The sequence below is a fragment of the Oenanthe melanoleuca genome, chromosome 19 (genome assembly GCF_029582105.1).
Source record: "Oenanthe melanoleuca isolate GR-GAL-2019-014 chromosome 19, OMel1.0, whole genome shotgun sequence".
NCBI classification, from domain to species: domain Eukaryota; kingdom Metazoa; phylum Chordata; class Aves; order Passeriformes; family Muscicapidae; genus Oenanthe; species Oenanthe melanoleuca.
This window is the reverse complement of record NC_079352.1, coordinates 7,406,229-7,427,497: the sequence shown is the minus strand read 5'-3', so window position 1 is coordinate 7,427,497 and position 21,269 is coordinate 7,406,229. Positions and strand designations below refer to the sequence as shown.

Below are 21,269 nucleotides of genomic sequence, written 5' to 3'. Positions count from 1 at the left end.
GTTTGATTGTTTTTTTTACAGGAGCCTGAGATCTGCTAACTTTAAGCTGTATTATTTGGTAGTTTTAGGCTGAGGAAATTCCTGGGTCAGTTTATATAGATTTTATATATGAGTATGAATGGTAACATTTCTTTTTTCTAGAAAGGTGCTTTTTTAATAGAGGTGCTAAAAATAAGTGACACTAAAAATCTGAATTGGTCATACCACTAAGAAATATGATGCCTACTGAGAAAATAATATGTAGATTGCAAAGATGGTCTATCAGATACTATGTGAGGAACTTAATACTTTATTTGTAGCAAACCAAGATGTGCAATGCCATCAGCCTCTTCAGGTTTCTCCACCTTCTTTGTTACTTACAGAAAGAACATGGCATGTTAACAAGCAGAAATTTAATGCCCTTAGTTAAAATTCCATTATTCAGCTGGTTTACTGTGCTGAAATTTCTATCTGTTGTACACAAGAAATGCTTAAAAACAAAGTACTGAAAAAATGCAATTCTCTTATTTTTGCAGGTTTTTGACCCTAACCAAGAGGAAAATGAAGAAAGTGCAGTTGTCGTGATGGAAGAATCAAACAAAAAGACCAAATCTGCACAGGACACGGTAACTGTGCCATTGCCTGAACTGTGTCAATAGATTAACATCATTTCTCTATTTAAGGGAAACAGCTCTCACTCTTAAGATTGATTTTAAAGTTTCAACACACAGATGTCTTGTTGGAAATGCATGCTGTAGTCCCTTGGCGTGTCATAGGTGTGGCTGGTTGAACAGATGCCTTTCTGAGAAGAAATAGCTGCATTCTGAAATGAGCCACAGACAGAATTGTGGCTGTGATTCACAGCCAGCTGGATTCCAGAGCTCATGTTTGTAAGGACTGTAGAGATTCAAGTCACGAGGCATTACAGGAATCAGCAGAGAGGAGGGTCAGAAGGGAGCTCTTCCTTGGAAGTTCTCTTTGATACTTATTTAGTATGACAGAGAAGTCTGCATTATTCCGCCTTTAGCTCTTGTGGAGACCTAGTACCCCATTATCTGAGCTGTCTGTACTTGGCTCTGAGGGCTAGAAGGAAGGCAGGAGGGGAGGGTTGAGGTTTTATTTCTGAGCAGTGACACATCTGAGAATTGAGCTGGGCTGGTATGGTATGCTCAGGGGATGAACTTTCCTTCCTTAGGATGAAGAAGGAAGTGAGGACTCCTCGGATGAGGACAACACTGACAGTGAAGATGAGGAAACTGAAGAAGTTGATGATAATTTTCGCAGTCAGCTGATGAAAGTTCTCCAAGCAGGGAATACTGAGGTATGTTTTCACTGCCTGCCTTGATACAGATACCAGGAGGTTGGGATGGTCAGAGATGATCTAGTAACCCTCATCCTGCCTGAACTCCTATAGTCTTGGCCCTTGTAGCCATCTTTGTATGGCCCTTGAAACAGCTCAGGGTCTTAAGTGAGCTGTGGGAATAAGTCACTTGTCCTTTTATTTATTATTCATATGTCTTGAGCACTTCAGCTTGTTCATTCTATCCTGACACAGCTTGTGCTTCTGCTTGTAATAAATGAGACTGATGTGAACTAAAGCACTGAGATACTGTTATGTGTTGGCTGGCCTGGGTGGAGGACTGTTCCCTGAAGGCCACTCTGGAGACTTACTATAGCAGTGATAGAATCTGGTTTAATGATTCCAATAAAGGTTACAGACATAGCAACATATGAACCTCTTTACTGAAGGAGGAACAGCACAGAGGTCAAAACCTCAGTCTCTTTTCTCTCCTGACCCTCTCTACATGTTAGTGCTGTGCAGCCAGATTACCTGATGAGAAATATAAGTGAGATTTCCCATGGATCTGAGCATGTTTTCCCTCCTTACAGTATTATTCTGGGTTAGCTACATCCCTGCTTGAGTCTGGTCTTGGCACTGGTTCCCTCCTCACTGACTTTTTGAAGTGTATGAGTTGATGTATTTGGTTTTTTCTTCTAAAAACACAAGGAAGGAGATAAGAGTGATGAAGAGCTGGATGATGATGCTATGATGGCTCTTGACAAGAACATCTCAGCCCTTTTTGCTGAGCAGCAGAAACGGATCCAGGCGAAGAAAGATGAGAAAGACAGAATGCGGAAAGAGAAGATCCTGCGAAGGGATTTCAAGGCTAAGGTGGGAGAGGTGTTTGATGAGAAGACTTCTGGTGAAGTAGCATGTTGAAGCCTATGCATGCCATGAGCTACCTAACACTAAACAGTTTGGACATTCACATATGCCATGAGCCCCTGGAAGCTGGGACTGGATTGTTCTGGCTTTGTACAGCACCTGGCACAGCTCTGTTGGGGTCAGTGATTGGAGTTTCACAGGCCTGTTTGAAAACCAGGATTGTGCTATCAAAGTGCACTATAGTTTTCATTTGCTGATCTGAAATGCTTAAATTGAGAAGATCCTTTCCTGCAGCTACCCAAAGATGTCAGTTTTTTTTTAAACTGGACAAATTTGGTGTTCCTTAAAGAGACATGCATAAAATGCCTCTGGTCATTTTGCAACATAAGCTTTTTTGGCTTGTTATGTTGCTCAAATTGGAGGGGATTTTGATAAACTCCCTGGTTGGTTGTGATGCTGTAATGCTGAGTTCAGGCCACTTGGTGTCAGTGTGGAACTTCTGGGACATTCCAGCATCCAGGGACAGCTCCAGCTGCTTCCAGAAATTGGCATCTGGAGTCAGGTTAGCCAAGGCTCAATAGTAAAGTGAGCCAGTGGCTCTACTGCATTCCCCTTCTGATGCTGTTCTATAAGAAGGCTGATTTTATGCTAATGTACTGTCTATAATTCAAGGGGGGCTTGCAGGGGTGAGGGCTGTCAGTGGTGCTGAGACCTCTGCCAGGTTAGAGTGACCGGCCAGGTGACACTGATTCTTGTAACTGTTCTTTCTAAATGGTGTCACTGCGTGAAATAGAGTTGGAACCAACAGACAACTCTTAATCTTCGGTTTCACATTTTAATTTTCAGTTTCCCATGCCCTAACAGTAGAAATGATACCAGAATGTGTACAGATCTCAGCTGTAAATAATTTTCTTCAGCCCCTTTCAGCTGCTGCACAGCCTACTCGTAGGTGGTCTGGGTAAATCCATCTTGTTTCCCTGCCTGCCGTACTCACATGGATAACTGTGTTTGCAGGTGTTGGATCTGATTGATGTATTCCTGGTTAAGCAAGCAGAGAACCCCTTGGTGTTTGATATCATTGAGCCCCTGCTTCAGTTGATTGAACAGTGCATGAGCTCAGACTCTGACAAGCAGGAGGTTGACATTCTCCAGAAAACAGCCAGTATCTTCAAGTGAGTATCCTTAGACCTTCAGATAATAGACAATGGCTTTTGGTAAACAGCTGTGGTATTGGTTGAACACCAGGAGCTGGTCTTTCTAAGGTTGAAGGATAATTGCTATGCTTAGAGATTGTGTAGGTTAGATTACCAACACTACACACATAACACAGTGCTTAGTCATAACCTGCAGGAAAGGAATTAGGATCTAGATTTTCTAGGCTAAAGAACTTGAAATGTTGAACATGTTTGCAGGTGGAAGCCTCAAAAACAAACACAGGTATTGCAGTTATGGAGCCATGTCACTGAATACCTCCATGGGCCTCTGATCTCTAAGTCAGACCATGCAACAATGCCCCAGGCTTACAGAGTTCTTGCTGTGGCTAGAACAAACTTTCAGCAAGATATTTCTGAGTCAGGCAGAGTGCAAATTCTCTGTTCATGGCCAGAAGTGAGGGATGATACCAGCTAGACAGATATAACATAAGGTGTGCCACATGTGTCCTCTGTGCACCACTTCTTGACATCCTCAGCACTCTCTAAAGCATTTTCAGTGCTGCACTCTTGCCCCAGTTGAGAAGCAGTTGAGAAGTAACAAGGTTTGAGGTAGTCAGTCCCCTTTGTGGGAGCTCTGAAGGAAAGTTGGCTCTGATGCCTAAACTTGTGCTTGAAGGTGAAGAGTGTTCAGTGTCCTCACCCTTCCTGCCACAGCCATGTGCTGCCCACAGCTAGCATTGTCTCTTATCACTTACTGTGTTCTGGTTTTGTTCTCACTCACCCTGATAAAGTGATGTGTTGCTGGCCATTGCTCCCCAGAGCTCTCTGTAGGTGATGGCTTTGGCTTTGTTCTAATGCTGTGCAGGAACTCGCTGTGCCGCAGCAAGCAGTACTGCAAGAGAGTGGCCTCCCTGCAGGAAGATGTGCATGCTTTAGTGCAGAGACTTGTCAAGAAAGCCTGCAAGCACACCGACTCTGCAGTGGCTCTCTATTACTTCAGGTGAGTGTTCACAAGGAGCATCTCAGCAGCTGTGATGTGTGTTAAGAGGTCTGGGAAGCAAGAGCCTCGCAGAAGGCTTGATACCATCATCTGTGTCTTGCATAAGAACTAGTCAGTCCTGGCAGTCTGAAGCATTTTCAAACATGCCTGTTTTTTGGTAATTGTCTTTTATAGCTTCTGTGATACAGAAATGGTCTCGTATAACATTGCTGCTGCTGGTGGGAAGTGCTTTCTTGAGGCTTCTTTTGGGAGTAATGCAGTGTGTGTGATTCAGAGGGGGATGAGTGTAATTCCCAGTCAACCTGTGATAATTGCTCTTTAAATATGGGGTTTACTGTCTCCATGATAGCACAATGAGGACAATAGTGATCAAGTCCTGTACATACCAGTGTTTTCTCCTTTACTGTAGAATACGGGAAAATTGGGATAAGCTAGATATGTATTTGTTAGAAAGATGAGTGATCTTGCTGTTCTCTGGTGTAAATAGCAGTGCCATACCAGCAGGCTCTCTTGTGACATGCAGCCAGTTTCATGGGGACTTTTGTACTCAGTCTGGGATTTTTCAGCTCAAGTGTGTGTGCAGTGGGTACCATGTTGCATGGTCAGCCCAGTGGGACATGGTTGGCTCTGCAGCACATCTCCCCCATGGCTGTGCAGGGACCATGGTACTTCGGCAGCATGGGCTGGCTGTGTATGCTGCATGGCTCCTGACAGCTTCCCAGCTGGGGCAGTCCTCAGTGGAGCAGTGCCCAGGAAATACTGAATTTTCCAGAAGCACAGAGGTCTGCATGCTCTCCCAGTGGATACACCTGAGTTCTCCAGTGCATGGCAGCTGAGGCTGAGGCCATGCTGCAGCACTGGCTGAGCTGTGTAGGCTCAGAAATCCTGGGCAAGGTGCAGAGCTCCTCCAGCAGTGCCAGTCAAGAGCATGAGTTTGAGGAAACCAGGATGATAGTGGGGTTTTCTGACAGTAATCACACATAATGAAATGATTCAGCTTCCCAAGATTTCTTTGTCTCTAGGTCTGGCCGGAGTGGGTTAGGCTGAGAGAAGGACCCTCTCAGATTCTGTAACCATCTTTGCTACAGAGTAAGCTGCCTGTGCTGCTTGGCCTCTGCCCTTGGGTAGCTTCACTGTGGTAACTGCTGTGTTCTCCCTTTTTCTTTTATAGTGCCTCATTATACCTGCTCAAAGTGTTGAAAGGAAACACATCATCAACTGTTCCTCCCCCTGAGCCTGAGAAACAGAGTGACAGCAGAGCATGTCAGGTAAGACACCAGGCTGCTCCTGAGGATGTGTTTTTTGCCAGTAAAGCTGCAGTACCTAGTTCTGCTGAGTGGGCCTTCCTTGTTCATTGTCACTGGGCCTGCTGCTTGCAGGTACCTGTCTACACAATTTCCATAACACTGAAAATTCCCCATCCCTTTCTGGCCCTCCCTCCTGCCTTTCAGTGCCTGCTTGCCCATAGGCACAGGGGCTTCTGATTCAGTGGATCCAGGATCATGTCCAAAGAAGCCTCATGTTGGGATGTAGTGCTCCACAGCTGGCTCTTCAATAACTCCTTTTTGTTTTGATCCATGTAGCCTGAGCAGGTCTCAGCTGGTTGCTGTGTCTGGCATTCTTGTTCCCCACCAGAGGGGGATATTGGAGCATGGACACAGTTTTGGGCTTGCTGGATCCCTGATCACTGATAGGGTTTGTCTGCTGAGTACCTAGGAGTCCTGGACATAGGTGTTAAGTGTAGATACAGATATTTACATACACTGAAATCTACAGATACAAATAGCTCTTCAGCTGAGAACACCATGTGCACAGCCCAGCTACTGCAGGATGGGCTTGCAGGGCTCTGTGAGCCTCGTGTATTACCTGTGCCAGCCACAAACCTAGAGCACAGCCCCCACACTACATGGACTGTGTCCTACTAGGAAGCTGTGCTGCCCTTCAGTGACAAGTTCATATGGCTGTCAGTGCCTGGGAGAGCATATCTGGGGCCCATTTGGCTGTTTCTTCATGGTTCTGTGTCATATCTCAAGCATGACTAGTTGTTGGAAAAACCTCTTCGAACTGACGAAAATTAATTTATTCACTGTTAGTGATTCATTCTTGTATTTCACTCGAAATGCTTTTGTTCTGTTTTCTTCCCTGCAGCTTTTGAACCCAGGTTGTTTGGATGTGGAGAAGGTGGCTGTTATCTATCAGCAGGCACTGACCCAGTTCCTCAGCAAACGGAACAGTCCCCTTACCCTCTCCATGTTCCACGATCTCTTCAAACGTTTCCCAGTGAGTGCTGCTGCCTGTGTGCTGTGCTGTCTTCTGCTGGCTCCAAAATATGATTAGAATTCTGGGGAAAGTAGGGAGAGAAACTTCTCTGCTTTATTGCACACTTTTGAAATTGCTGTGAGGTTTCCTTGGATTTTCACCTGCTCAGCCTCTAAAACTCAGATTCAGTTTTTATAGCAGCACTGCCGGAGGCCAGGATCTCATTTATGGTTTGGACTGGGATACTGCATGCAGAAAGCAGGTGAGCAGCAGGCTGCTCTTTAAAACATAGCCTAGGAAACTCTAATTTTTTACCAGTATTCAAGACAACATGGATGAGCAAGGTTTGCACAAAGGCAAAACAGGTCACCCTGTTCGAACAACCAATGTAGCTCTGGCCATCTCTGCTCTCACTGCATGCTCAGTTTCTCACTTTTCTTCCAAGAATGCTGAAGAGTGTAAAGTCTAATTGGAATCTAATCTCCATGTCTGATATTCAGAGAGTGCAAGTATCTGAAATGTTTGAGTATTTCCTGCAAGCTTGACCCATGCCTGGGGCTGGTCTCCTCTATGAGGACAGCCAGTTTTTAAGAAACAGCCCATGGGCCTGAATGTCATACAATTCTTCAGGGGTTTTTGGGTCAGAGCAAGCTAGAGACAGCTGCCAGAAGACCTCTTAGAATTGATGTCTGATGTGAGGGTGGGAGGAGATGTAGGCTTGTGTAACTGGGGGAGGATGCTTTCAGGCTCTGAGGACTCCATCCAGGAGAGAGTTCCTCTGTAGGACACTAGGCCATGATGCCTCGGATGTAAGTTTGAGAAATTGAGGGAGATCAGGGTTGTATGTTGCCCACATGGACAGCAAACTTAAGATCCCATCTTCAGGTTTCTAAAGCCCTTGGATTCCATATGACTGTTCCTTGTAGAATTGTCTTTTAGAATTACCACATGGCTTTCTAAATACCTCCAGGGGTAGTGACTCAACCACTTCCCTGAGAAGCCTGTGCCTTTCAGTGAAGAGGTTTTTCCTTATACCTAATGTAAACCTCCTCCCCTGGTGCAATTTTAGGCCCTTTCCTTTTGTCCTGTCATTTGTTCCCTGGGAGAAGAGACCAACCCACACCTGGCTACAACTAAACATGTTCTTCTTTGCCTGGGACTGAGGCTCTGCACAAAGTGAATTGATATGACAAGAAAGTGTTGGCCAGATGCAGACTTTAGTTTTCACTTGGCAGGACACAAGGGGCTGAAAAATGCTTGCCTGATTTTTCTGGGTGAAGAGTTTTGCTGCTGCTTTTTGTTGTGATCAAGATTTCACTCAGAGCTGGTGTGAACAAAGCTGTTAATTTCCAAATAAACTGTTGCTGTTTTCTGGGCATTTCTCTTTCTCGTGTAATTTTCTTCTTACTCAAGAGGCTGTGTAAAATATAGACTATTTTGCTTGAAAAACAAACCTGTCTGTCAGCAAACCACTAATAAGAGACCCTGTCTTTCTTTGTTACAGATCATGTGTAAGCCATTAGTAAATACTCTTGTTGAGTTTATCACAGCAGCAGCCAGGCAACATCAGCAGGTAAGAATGAAAGTAAACAAACAAAGCTGTATAACAGTCAATCAGAGAAGTCACTTAAACGTGGCAGGTCAGATGATTTTTAATATGTTTATAATATGCTTTTAGGGCTGCCCAGTTTTGGAAGTGGCTTCTGAGGGGGCAGAACTTTTGCAAATACTGCCTTGCTGCTTCAGGTGTGTGAGGTTGTGGAAGTGCCGCACGATATATCCACAATCATGGGGGGTCTTTGGTAGCATCTCCTTTAAAAATTGCCTGCAGCTTTCAGAGTTGAGGCCTGACTGTGATAGGGGTTGACTCCAGTTGTTCATTCCTTGATTATTTCTTCCTTGGTAATATGTTCCTTACTATTAATGGATATGCTGTAGTCCCTGCCTCCTTGAGGTCAGGTTCTTGAGTCTGTTCTGTGCCTTGCTAGCTGTCCTGCATTTTATAGTCTGTGTGCTGCTGTGTTTAGTTTAAAACCACCTGTACCACAGCTTTGATTTTTGATGGTTGGTTGCCTGTGCCTGACTAACACAAAATTAGTGGAGCCTTATCAATAAAACATTGCAGGGTGAGTGCACAGCTCAGTGTTGCTGGAGCAGGGAATGAGGCCTGTCTGGATTTTCACTGCATGGGGGGGCCTTTCACACACAGTTAATAACCAAAACCCCTCTAGGCCAGTAGCACTGTCTCAAACTTTCCCACCCCCCAGCTGTACCCTGTGTCTGTCCCCTGCAGAAGTGCATCCTAGATTGATCTTTCTGTTTCATAAATAGCTGTTTTATTGTTTCTGATCATTGCAGGGAATGTGAAGGGGTAGGTGTGGGTTTGCAGTAGGGCTGCTTTACGTTGTCAGTGTAAATTGCAGTTCAGACTGTTTTACCCAACAGGAATGGCTTTGATTTAAAGAAGACAAGAAAATTAAAAAGAAAGGGAATTGAGCTCTTAATAATTTCAGTGGATGGTAATAGATGGTAATAAGGATGTGTTACACAAATAACAAATTAATTGTACGGCACATACTTGATCCCATCCTCAGGAGACCAGAACAGCATCCCAAGCAGACAGCTCCATTATGTGGGTATCTTTGCTTCTCCACAGGGAATAGCATTCTCCTTTACCAGGGCTTCCACAGAGCTGCTGGAGCTTTGTGTGCAGAGCATGTTTGCCTGTGGGGGGGAGGAGTAGGGGAGGACATGTGGAGTGTGTGGGAGCTGGGTACAGAACATGGATATACTGCTGTTCAAACAAAGGCACATGGAGAGTGAGCTCTGGAAAGCCTGTGGAGCTTGGAGTTGCAGCTTTACATTTTTTTCACAGTGCTTCCTTTTCAGGAATTCTGACCTCCCAGCATCAAATGTCCAGTTTGTCAGGTCTTCAATTAAATTTTCTCACTGACTCTCAATGCAAATGTGTTTTGGTATCCTAGTGGGTAGCATAGCAGTCAAGCCAGGAGGGTGTATGTGACAAAGTGATGTGGGTAAAGCAGGGGGGTAATTTCTCCCTGGAAGCCTCTGGGAAAATGAGGTGGAAGGACTCAGCTTCCAAAAGGGCTGTACTAACTCAAGAGTCCTGAAAATACCAAAGGTTTCATGATACTCTGAATTTGGCCAGTCCTGATGACTGAGAAGCAAATGGGGTGGACTTCCACTTTAAGCCCTGAATACTGGCTTCTAATCATTAAACTAGCTTAGTCCCAGGGACTGGAGGCTTAATTTCTGTTCTAACACTCCTCTTGTTAGTGGTGATTGTTCTGGATATGGCTACTGCTTCTGTATGGACAGCTAATCCCAGTGGGATTCTGACTTCTTGGCTCTGCTGATAGCTTTAGCAGGGTGTTCCCAGGGCCACACCAGGTGGGAAGAGCCATACTCTGCACAGGCTCAGCTCTGGGCAGGTGTCTTGTGCTGGTCTGATAATGAGCCCTGGGGCTCTGGCTCAGCCAGCCTGGGGGAGAAGGAGATGCTCCTTCAGGTTGACCTTTAAGGTGGTTGTGCACAAAATGAAAAGTGATTCATAAAGAGGATATGAGGGGGCCATTCCTTCCTCCTCACCCTATTACCTGGGAAGTTTGTGAGAGCAGTGGAAGCAGGGAGTCTGTTCCACATCTCCTCTCAGCCAGACTGGTCCCTATGTTTTTAGAGCCTCTAAACAAGATCTTGTGGCCACTGGCCTACATGCCTACCTCTTACTTCAAGAAGCCCTGTTCTTGCTGGGGCCTCTAGTGTAAAGTTAAATTTGAGCATTAAGTGCCTGCCTGGGGTCTGGTCAAGAAACAGCAAACCTGAACTGGGTGTGTGCTGTTGTTCCTGTGCCTGCTGTTGTGCCGGCTGCAGGTCTGTCAAACTCCATTTCTGGGCAGTGGTAACAGAGAAGATCCTGTAGGAAGTGCAGGAGCCATTCAGGTGCTGCTCAGCTGGCACTGGCTTGGAGAGGAGCAGTCTGGCCTGGGTAACTGGTATGGGGACATGAGAAGCCATCACAAGTGGAGCTTGCATTATCCCTTTGAGTTGTCCTGGTGCTAGTGAACTGTGAGAAGTGTCTGGCACAGGTGATCTCACTGGCAGTGCAGTTAGCCAGCAGAATGTGTGTGGTGCTGACAGGATGGGGGAGGCTTGTGCTGCTTCATGGACTAAGGATTTTCCTGTCAGCCTGATGTCTTCCACAAGCACTAGACATATTCTCTCAAATTCTGCTTGGAGAAAAACGGGTGTGAGCTAGTGCTCACTTCCTCCTTTCTTAGGACAATTCATTCTTACTGCTGCAGTCACTTTCCAGGAGACCTTGACCTTCAAATTACTTCCTTGTGTCTGTTTCAGTGCTTTTTCAGTATGCACAAAAGCTTAGTTTTTTAGTTTGTGCTGATGGAGCATAAACCAGGGATCAAGATGTGTTTAATTTAATGGTTATTGCATGACTCAGCTACATACCAGAACCCTCCTGAGCCTTCGGTGAGGAATGTCTTCCTGGTTTATTTTTAGTTGTATTGGTCTGATGAGCAGAGCTACAGTAACATCTAATTCTGTAATTGTGCAGTCCTGGGCTTTCCCTGGACTGATGCTGTTGCAGCACAGACCCCTCAGTGCTGCACTGATAACTGTGGTCAGACTGCAGTATCCCTTCATTCCCATATGAGGACTGGATGAGTCCATGAACTAATGTTTCTACCCTAAAAACTCTCTGTGAGCATGAGGATCAGGTGAAGAAGGAAAAGAAAACGTGTGGCTCGTTGCATTGCAGTACCCAGGTGTGCTGCTGATGCAGACTCCTGCAGGCAGTGGCCCCTGCCAGCTCCCAGCTGGAAACGGGCTGAAGCCTCTCTGGAAGCCTGGCCTGGAACAGCTGTGCTTTTCCCTGAGAAGTCCAGCCTGTTGGCCAGCAGTATTGGAACCAGTTTGGAAATGATCACTAATAAATGAAACATTCCTACTGCCAGGAGTAAGGTGTTGTCTCCATCTTGCTCCTGGCAGACAAAACCTCTTCTACTCTGAAACTTCTTCCATGGATTTACAGAAATGGTTTCATATTGGGGGTTAGGTTTCTTTCCTTTTGCTCTTCTTACCTATAGAATTTTTCCCATAAGTTGCTAAGAAACACTGACTACTAGGCATTAATAATGAGTACTTAAGAAAACAAAGAAGTGGCCAAAGTCGGGGAGAAGGAGGATGTCTGGTTGCATTTTCTCTCATCTGGGGCGTTTCTCTCTGAGGGACAGAAATATCTCAGGATTTTGGGTAGGCAAAGGAGGGCTGGGGCAGCTGCTGGCTCTCACTCTGCAGCTTCAGGGACACTCTTCTTCTTTGTCTTGTCTTCATCATTGTCTTCTTCGTTGTCTTCTTTGTCTTCTTCTGTGGGATGAGCCTCTCCTCGTGAGAGCAGCTACTGACTCAGGACCTCATTAACCCCTGCCTCAGTGAAAGAGGGTCCTGTCCCCTTGTGCTCGTGTTCAGGGAACCCTGAGCCCTGGGTCTCTCTGCCCTGGTCTCTCTGCCCTGGCTCTCTCTGGCTCTCTCTGCCCTGGCTCTCTCTGTGTTTCATTCCCCAGCCCCTGCCCTGCCAGGACCCGCAGTTCAGGCACTGCCCCGAGTTTCTGATCCATCTCCTCCCCCAGCCCGGGGTTTCTGCTCGTTGCTGCCCTTCCAGCTCGGCGCTGCTCAGAGTCCTGCAGGGCAGGGCACCGAGTGCCCCAGGGCTGGGCGAGGCAAAGCCTCTCCTCCCTCTGTCCCTGGGCTGGCAGGGGGTCCCTGGGGCTGTTTTTATTAATTCTATTGTTGTTGTTGTTTGTTTGCCTTGTTATATGTACTAGTAAAGAACTGCTATTCCTATCCTCATATCTTTACCTCAGAGCCCCTTAATTTCAAAATTACAGTAATTAGGAGGGAGGAGGTTTACATTCTCCAATCCAATGGGGGCTCCTGCCTTCCCTAGCAGACACCTGCCTTTCAAACAGAGACACATATCCATTCCTTGTTCTTTTCCTTTGGGAAAGGTACTGGGAGTGTACCCATCAACACAATTGCTAAGAGCCTCTGCAATTACTTTTGCACTGTGGTCACACATCAGTTTAAATACATTCCTGCCTTCTTATTTACATCCAAAGCTATATTGATTGAGGATGTTGCAGTAGCTGGAAGCATAATGAGACTGTATTTGTCCATCAAGTGAGTTTATTTTCTGTGATTTGGCTGGAACTCTGCAGAGCTGATGTAAGTGCAGAGCTGTCATGAAACTAATAAAAGTAATTTTACTTAGTGTGGAAATGAGAATGGGCACTGAGACAAAGTTCAAAATGTCATCTTATGTCATACAGATTCATTAGTATTTCAAAATGTGTTTTTATAAAGCTGTCTGTAACAAGGAACCCTTTAAGATCTATCTAATAGAGAGTGTATTTTAGGTAAGTTGCTAATTAATCTTGGTGCTTTGGCAGTCTCCCCAAAGGGATCAAACATATTAGACATAATTTTACAGAACTGAAACAGGTCTGTGCCAGAGCTGCCATCACCAGAAGAGTAAAATATGATCCCAGAGTCCTGCCAAAGAGGTCTTGGCTGGTTGACAGTTGTCCTTCTGAACAGTTTATGTTCTATGTAAATATCTAAGTTAAAAACTAATTAAACTTTCATACAACAAGAGCAGTAAAAGTGCTGCAAAGCTTCAGAAGCCAGCACTCCTCTGTGTGAGTGTTTGGGAGTATTTCACTTCCTGCTGGGGGAGATGAATGGATCCCCACACTAATGCACCATGCCCTGCCTGTGTGCTCACAGATAGCTTCCAGCAGGTAGCAGAGGAAGAGCTTGTTAGGGAACATTTTGTAGATGCTGTTACTAAAGATGAAGCAAAATAAACCTCCCCAGATAAGAAGCAGCATCAGTTCAGCTCTACCTACTTTGCATCAGGAATGAGCACTGGGCAGTCAGCTGGTGGGAGCTGAGCATAGGCCCTGAGTGAAAGGCTCCCTTCCTTCAGAGCATCCTCTGAGCCTTGGCACAGGTCAGACACCCTGTGCCTGTGTCCTCTCTAGAGCTGTCACTGCTGGACAGACCTTCAGAAGGTGAATTGTCCACAGGCAGTGAGATCCAAGGGATGCAGTGCTGCAGAGACTGTTGCCTGTGGAATCCATCCTCTTTGTCTTCCTTTGGTTCAGTATGTGTCCTCTCAATAAAAAGAAATCATTTGCAGCTGGAAAATCTACATCAAGCTGACATGCTTTGGCTCCAGTCCGTGTCTTGTTCCTGTTTTTGTTTTCTGTAAGGTGATGGTCAAGGAGAGTTTGTGTTTTGCAAGGTAAAGCTGAGCTATGGGTGGGCTCTTGGGTATTCTTGATCTATTTCATCACAAGCCAGCAAAGCCTTGTGGCATGAACTGGCTCTAGATATGTAAATTCCACTGAAGTTGAAGGAGAAGCAGTTGAATGCTTAAATGCTTTGCTGGCTCAGAGCCAGAGTGCCCTACATTTTTGTGTGGAGATTTTTAGTACCCAGACTTTAAGGATGGTTGTGCATGTGGATTATTGCATCCCAACCTTTCATTTTTGAGTGTTTCTTGTACTGGGATTGTGCAGAAAAAGCATTTTCCTTTGGTGAGCAGCAGGACATTGATAGCATCTATAAATAGTCTCTGATGTTCTTTGGAAAGGTGTCTGATGCCACAGCAATACATATCTCCCTGAGGAACTGCTTTCTAAGCTGTGTTTCTCTCTTACTTGTGTAAGATGGTTGAAAATTTAAAAAGGTCTGTTTAAATTTTTCAGGTTCTCCTTCAGGACTGCATTTAAATCTGAGTGCCCAAAATCCCATGGCACGAGATTTTACTTGTATTTGCACTGAGGACTTGGTGTGCTCATGGTGGATTTCAGTTTAATGTGGGACCCTGTCACTGAACCTGCAGGGTCTCTTGGCAGCATCATGCATTTTGTGAGCTGTTTGTGTTTATTTTCCCTTCATACAGGTTTTTTTTGTTTTGTTGTACTTCTTTGTGCCTTCTAATGGCCTGTCTTTTACCACAAGTGTCTAGCAGACAGTTGCCTGCATTGCCCCCAAACAAATCCATAGTGATACCAGGCATTAATTGACTGGCACAGAGACACTGCCCTGTTATCTTTATATTCCACCATACTCAGTGTAGCACAAGCAGAACTTGAAAAAGCTTCTCTTTGCCTCTTTATTGTGATTCTGGAGATCTAGGCTGTATTTTTTCTGCTCACTGCTGTCCAGCTGATTGTGTTGATGATCATGTAGCAAATCCTCAGTAATAGAGGAGATGTTGCTGGGAAGAAGTAAGAAAATTAAAAGGTCACATAAACTTTAATTCTTGCTATAGGCACAGCTGCTGGTAAGAGCTGTCCAAGGAGGGAAGTGCTCCAAAGCAGTAACAGCCCTGCCTGTAGGATGGACTTGCTGAGTTAGATTTAAACTATATTGCAGTGATTTTCCAACTCTGAGTAATTTCCTAGCCTACTAAATTAAACTTGCCATCTGACACATGGAGAGTTGATAGTTTTTAAAAAGAGATTGAACCACCCAAGTGTGTTGTGCTCAGCCTCCCAAACACAGCCCCTCCAACAGTTTGAGGGGTAGGTGTTTGTGTAGAGAAAATGGGAAAAGTTTGCTCAGAGACAAGGTCACTGCCATGTATTTAATAATGGCATAACAAGCACAGAAGGGGAAGAAGTGGCTGTGGTGTAATAAAATTAGCAACTCTCAGTCATCTGGACTCAAGATATATTAATGCTGCAAAATAAAAAAAATCTCAGGATGAAATCCTGTTGAAGTTCTGGGGAATGATTTATGTTCTCTTTACAGTGAGCTATGGGATCTTGATGTGGGAGTATTAGGAGGTGTGTTGGAAGGGTGTTTTGTTAGCAAGCAAAAAAAGATTAAGGTTTCTACAGCACAAAATGAAATGCCAATCTGGGCTCTGCTCACTGACAAGGATGTCCCCAAGTGTTTGTGTATGGAGTGGCAGCTCCATTTTTATTGTAGTATGAGGGTGTGGGAGTAGTGGGGCTTGGCTGCTTCCCTTCCTGCTTTCCCTTGGCACACATTAAAATGGCACTCTGCAGAAGCTGAAGCACAAGGAGGGAGTTCAGGTAGCTCTGCAGGATTTCTCAGCAGCCTCCACACAGGGCAGGGTTTCCAGCCCTGTCCCTCTCCCCAAGGGCACTGTGCCCTCTGTCCTGTCACTCTGTCTCTCTCAGTGGATTCTGCAAAATGAAAAGAGGTCTGCTGGTGAGCATCCAAAACAATGAATCTTCAAAGTTCAACTCAGTACAATTTCCAATTTTTTTTTTTTCCTTAGCAATGCTTTTTATTTCAATATTCCAAGCTAACAATTTTACTGACATGCGAGTACCTTTTTTTATAATGCTTGCAAGCTAAACTTCAGTGGGTGATGTATTGGAATTCTAATTTCTCATTATTTGGTGATAAATGTTCTCAGAAGATGAAAACCTTTGTTTTTGCAACATCAAGCCTGGTATCAGGGGCAGCAGCTAAAAGCACACAGTGCCTAGGCAACATGGGCTTTTTTTAAATGTGTTCTGCTCTTAAATCTCCTAAATTATTAAATTAGACTTCAGCAAAGTCTCCTTAAATAGGCTGCATTATGCTGTAGCTGCCTTCTGAATTGCCTCAAGAAAATCCTGTTTCAGGTCTCTTCTGAATTGAAGGATTTAAAGGAGACAACTGGCTTGGAAAATATTGGGAGGAGCAGTGAGGGTGAAGAGGCAACTGGGAGGAGAGTTTTGGTCTTGGTCTTACCAATGAGTAACTTGAGGTGACAGTGGAGCCTCTTGGTGTTCAATACTACAATTTATAAATAATAAATACAGCTAAATAGAAATTGACAAAATGAAAGCTTTGGGGATGGGTTGGTTTGGGTTTTTTTTCAAGAGTAAAGCCAGAGTTGAAAGAAAGGAGAGTGTCCCAGATGATTTCCTGACAGGTTTCTTGGTCACGTTTCTTTGAGCCTCAGATACTGGGATGTCCTGCAAGTGTCTTTGCTTTGATTTCTTGACAAAAGAACATTTCTTGCTCTGATGTTTAGAATGAGAAATTTGGAAAAGGTAGAAATGCTCCAAAATAAACAGGGTCATATTAAGAAACCAAATTGTTTTCGATTATTTTAAAAAATTGTGATTGTATCATTAACTGGGGAGAGAAGAAGGAAAATGAGCATATTTTCTGATTATTATTTTTAATGTGGGAGAGGGAGGCTGGGTTGTATTGCACAGAGTCCATTCCTGTTCTTTTTCTCCCCTGGTGTCAGTATGTCCCATGGCCCCAGTATTCCCCACCAGTCTTTCACTTCTGTAACTGGGCATTACAGAAAGAGCAAAAAAACATCAGAGCTCATGGATGCTAATCTTTGTTCTGCTGCTGATTTATCTTGTGTCCTCATGGCTCACTTAATTATGGCATCTTTTCATTTCCCAAGAATTTAGACTAATAATATATTGATTATTTTTTTTTTTTTTGGAGCAAAATGTTAAGACTGATTGGCCTTTCTGATATGGTAAGTGGTTACCCCAGGGAGAAATGAATCTGTGTGTTGACCAAAGCAGCAGTCATTGTGGATGCAGCAGCAGTCAGTATGGATTGCTGTGTCCCCAGGGTCTGCCTGTTGGCCTCTGTGAAAGACAAGCACAAGGTTTTCCCCAGCCCTGCATGCTCACCATTTGTTGTATGCCAGTGAAATATTCAGAGCTGCTATCTAATACCATCAGCCAGGCCTGGCCCAGGGGTCCTGTGTATTATTTTATATGTTCATTGCTTTGACTAGATAAATGTTCTGCAGACCCTTTATCTGAGATAGAAAACCTGCCAGAGCACCCTAGTATTTAACATGCAGGTAACCCCTGAAAAACTGCACTGTCAGATCTCTCTGAGTGTACTGACTCCTCTTTACTCTCTTTAAAATATAGCACTTCTCATTTGTGTCACTGTGTCTTGTTAGACTGTGGTGACCATAGGAGGAAGCTATCATTGTTCTTTTAATTATTTTTTTGCCTCTCCCAGCTGCCAGCAGAACAGTGCTGAAGGAAGCAGCTGTGCCTGTGCACACTTGTATTGGGCACAGATGTCCTGCTGCAGTGAGCAGACTCCCCCTCTGGTTAGTCAAGTGCAAGTTGAGGCTGTTCCTCTGGCAAGAACATCCTCCAGAATACTGTTTGTAGGAGAAGCAAGGATTGAAAAAGTCCATTCCTTGGCAGCAGTGAAGAGAATGTGATTTGTAGAGTCCCTGGTTAAACAAAGTAGTGATGGTTTAGGGCATGAAGAAACCTTGTGTGAGTAAATGCTGTATATATAACCTGTCAGGACTGCTAGTCCTGGGATTTCTGCTGTCTCAAGTACATTTAACACTCATCTCTTGTGACTATGTCAGTGAAATCAGTGAGTATCTTTACCTGCAAGGTCTAGACTGACACAACAGGTGCAGCTGCTTTATATAAAGGTGGTTTGGGTGAGATGCAGCTCAATCCACATTTCCAGATTGAGCAGCAGTGCTTAAAGCGCTTGTCATGCTTCAGGTTGTGGAGAAGGAGGATGTGCCAGTGTAACTAATGGGATAAACTTTGTGTTGTCTGGCCAGTCCTCAGTCACAGCAGAATGAAGTGAGCAGCTGGTCTGATCAACTGCTGCTCTTCAGAGCCCTGGGAATAGGAGTGGAATCATAACTTAAGTGGTTGCTTATCTTCTCCTTGCTACTGCCTAGAGCAGCACATCTGAGCCATAGGTGAAGAGATTTATGAAGGATAATAAAAATAGAGGAGAGGGGAGTTAGTATGAGGGGTAGGAAGATGGAGATTCCTTTGCACCCAGTTTGGTCTCTGCTTCCAGAGAGCTTTGTTCTTTTTCAGAAGAAAGGTAGCAAAACCTGAAACCCAAAAGTAGAGTTTCCAAAGTAGGAAACAAAGTCTCATCTAGCTCCACATCCTGTGGTTTTCTTTACTTGGAGGCACTTTTGCCATGCCTGAGTCTGGGTCTTGAGCCTTTCTCATGGAGATGAAGGATCCAGTTCACCTGCTACTTTAGCAGATGATGAGCAGGTGATTGCTTTTCTATTTTTTCCATTGTTGAGATAGTGACTGGGAAGTTGACCTGCACTGGGAATATGTATGGATATATATTCAAACAGTCCCAGGAGGACACACAACCCCTTTTGTTTGCAAATTCTGTTCTGCATGTTTAAACCAGCCAGAGAGAAGGAGAGGTTTAGGAATAAAAGTTAAACCCACAGAGTTCATTGTGCTCAATAAGGCCTAAACAGATCTTCTATGTTATGGTGATGGTCAAATGAGCAAAACTTGTCTTGTATGGCAATTATTAGCAATGTGCTAATTATATGTAAGCTGTTGTAAGCTGAATGGTTTAAAGGTTCCTGCTAGATCTGTGGAAATCTGCATTTTTACTGGGAAGGAAGAACAGGTAAAGATGCTTGAAGCTGGCTGCAATGCAGGTTGGCTTGTTCTAAAGAAGATTGCAAGTGTTTGATGTCATAGGATGTTTGGTGGCAGTATATTGAAATTGCCTTTCTTGTCCAAGGTTGTAAAATGTGATTTAGGTGTCACTTAAATGCTTTACATGTTGTAATTAACCAGCCTTGCAAAATTTTTCTCATCCATTTGTCTTAGGAACTTAATTTAAGCTGTAAAACATCATTTGTTTTCATTACTTTCAGTACAGATAATTTTATTCCTGGGCCCATAAATCTTTTTTTTTTTTTTTTTTTTTTTTGGCAAGGCCAGACTGAGGGAGGAACCTGCTTTCAGACCCCAGAGCATGATGTCTGGTGCACTGTGAAGGTGTGGGAGGAGCAGGGGATGTTTCTGATGAGTTTTTACTTCTGCATTCTTGTATGATCTCTGTTTCTGGAGGCAGAAGGACAGACTAGAAACTGTCATCTGACAGTCTGACAGCTTCTGTGCTGGCCCAGTTGTGTCCTGCTTGTATTCTGCTGACCTTAGACAGCAATATCACACCTTGGCAGGTGTGGGAATGCATTGAAAAAGCCATTTCAATAGTCTGAGGACACTGGCTTGTAGCAGGAATTACTGAATTTGCTCCAAAGCCAGGTGATCATACAGGAGATGTTTCCATGATCTTTGTGGGGAGTGTGAGCTCTCTCTGACTGTGCTTTCAGTCACCATTGTCTAACAGTCCTTGCCCAGAAGGTGTGAGCACTTCCCACACTGAAACCTTTTAGCTATTAAATGGCATTCTTGGCTCTCCTATTTGTGTATGCCTTGTTTCAGTGGTGGTGAGGAGGGAAAATTAGCTTTTGTTACCAAAAATAGTTTTCTTAAACCACAGCCAGGGCTTTGTCTTATCCTCCCTCCCTGTTGGATCTGAAGTATGTGAATCATGTCTGTGTGCACATGCTGTGTTTGAGATACTGCACTTACATCTTGGGGATTGAGGAAAAGTGATTTGGCAAACATTTCTTAAGCACCTCTGGCTTTCACTTTTTATATCTAAAGCATTCAAATAAGTTTTGTATGTTTTAAGTAAATAATTGGTGTTTGATGCTTGTTCAGTGAGGAACATCCTGACATGTTAAGGATCTTGAAGCATAATTTCTTGTTTGTCCTTAAATTTGGAAAGAATCCTGTTCTGTCCCTCTTCTCGTCTTCCCCCAATGGAGATGAGAAGAGAAGAGAAGAGAAGAGAAGAGAAGAGAAGAGAAGAGAAGAGAAGAGAAGAGAAGAGAAGAGAAGAGAAGAGAAGAGAAGAGAAGAGAAGAGAAGAGAAGAGAAGAGAAGAGAAGAGAAGAGAAGAGAAGAGAAGGCTCCAGGGACACCTCAGAGCCCCTTGCAGTGCCTAAAGTGGCTTCAGGAGAGCTGGAGAGGGACTGGGGACAAGGGATGGGGTGACAGGACAAGGGGGATTGGCTTCCCACTGCCAGAGGGCAGGGATAGGTGGGATGTTGGGAAGGAATTCTTCCTGTGAGGGTGGTGAGGCACTGGCACAGGTTGCCCAGAGAAGCTGGCAAGTGCTCAAGGTGAGTTTGGACAGGACTTGGAGCAACCTGGGATAGTGGAAGCCCATGGCAGGGGTGGAACAGGATGGGCTTTAAGGTGTCCCATGCAGGCCAAACCATTCCATGACTGTATACACAGCATCCATGGTATACACAGCCATTGCCTCTGAGCTGCCTGCTGGGAATTTGCTGTGTGGAACAGATTCATTGTTGTGGGTCATATTGTCCTATCCTTTTCATAATCTGTCCTTTTGAGTAACCTTCAAGGCTGAGTTTCTAACTTGGACTCAGCTGCCTAACCAATATCAGACTTGTAGCTCCTGGGCTTAGAAATACTGAAATGGATGAATCAGACATGGCTGAGAAATAAGAAGCCCTGAAACTCAAGACTGCTCTGTTGGAGCCTCTGTTTCCATCCCACATCCAGTGTGAATGTAAAACTAAAATAGTTTGACTGTATGAGCAGAAATGGGGCACTTGCTTCATGGCTTTGGATGCTCTTTGTTTTCTTTTTAAAAAAGCTTTAAGAGTAATTGGAAGAGGCTTTTGCTGTGGTGCTCTGGATCTCCTGCTCTGTAGCAAGAAATGACAGGTTTTTCTGATGTAACCAATACCACTCTAAGGTGGAGCTTTTGGATTTTGGAGTGGGTTGGTTGTTTTATTTTAAACATGTAA

The 21,269-nt window shown here is 44.4% G+C and overlaps 1 protein-coding gene across 1 annotated transcript in view; it reads left to right on the top strand.

The window, feature by feature from the left end:
* Positions 1-21,269, top strand: part of MYBBP1A (MYB binding protein 1a) — a 52,606-nt gene that overhangs the window by 12,279 nt on the left and 19,058 nt on the right. Inside the window, exons 16-23 of the mRNA XM_056506787.1 lie at positions 516-605; positions 1,175-1,300; positions 1,988-2,152; positions 3,161-3,318; positions 4,166-4,300; positions 5,472-5,568; positions 6,449-6,580; positions 8,064-8,132. Of these exons, the coding sequence (XP_056362762.1) occupies positions 516-605; positions 1,175-1,300; positions 1,988-2,152; positions 3,161-3,318; positions 4,166-4,300; positions 5,472-5,568; positions 6,449-6,580; positions 8,064-8,132 (972 nt within the window). The remainder of the gene's footprint in view (positions 1-515; positions 606-1,174; positions 1,301-1,987; positions 2,153-3,160; positions 3,319-4,165; positions 4,301-5,471; positions 5,569-6,448; positions 6,581-8,063; positions 8,133-21,269) is intronic.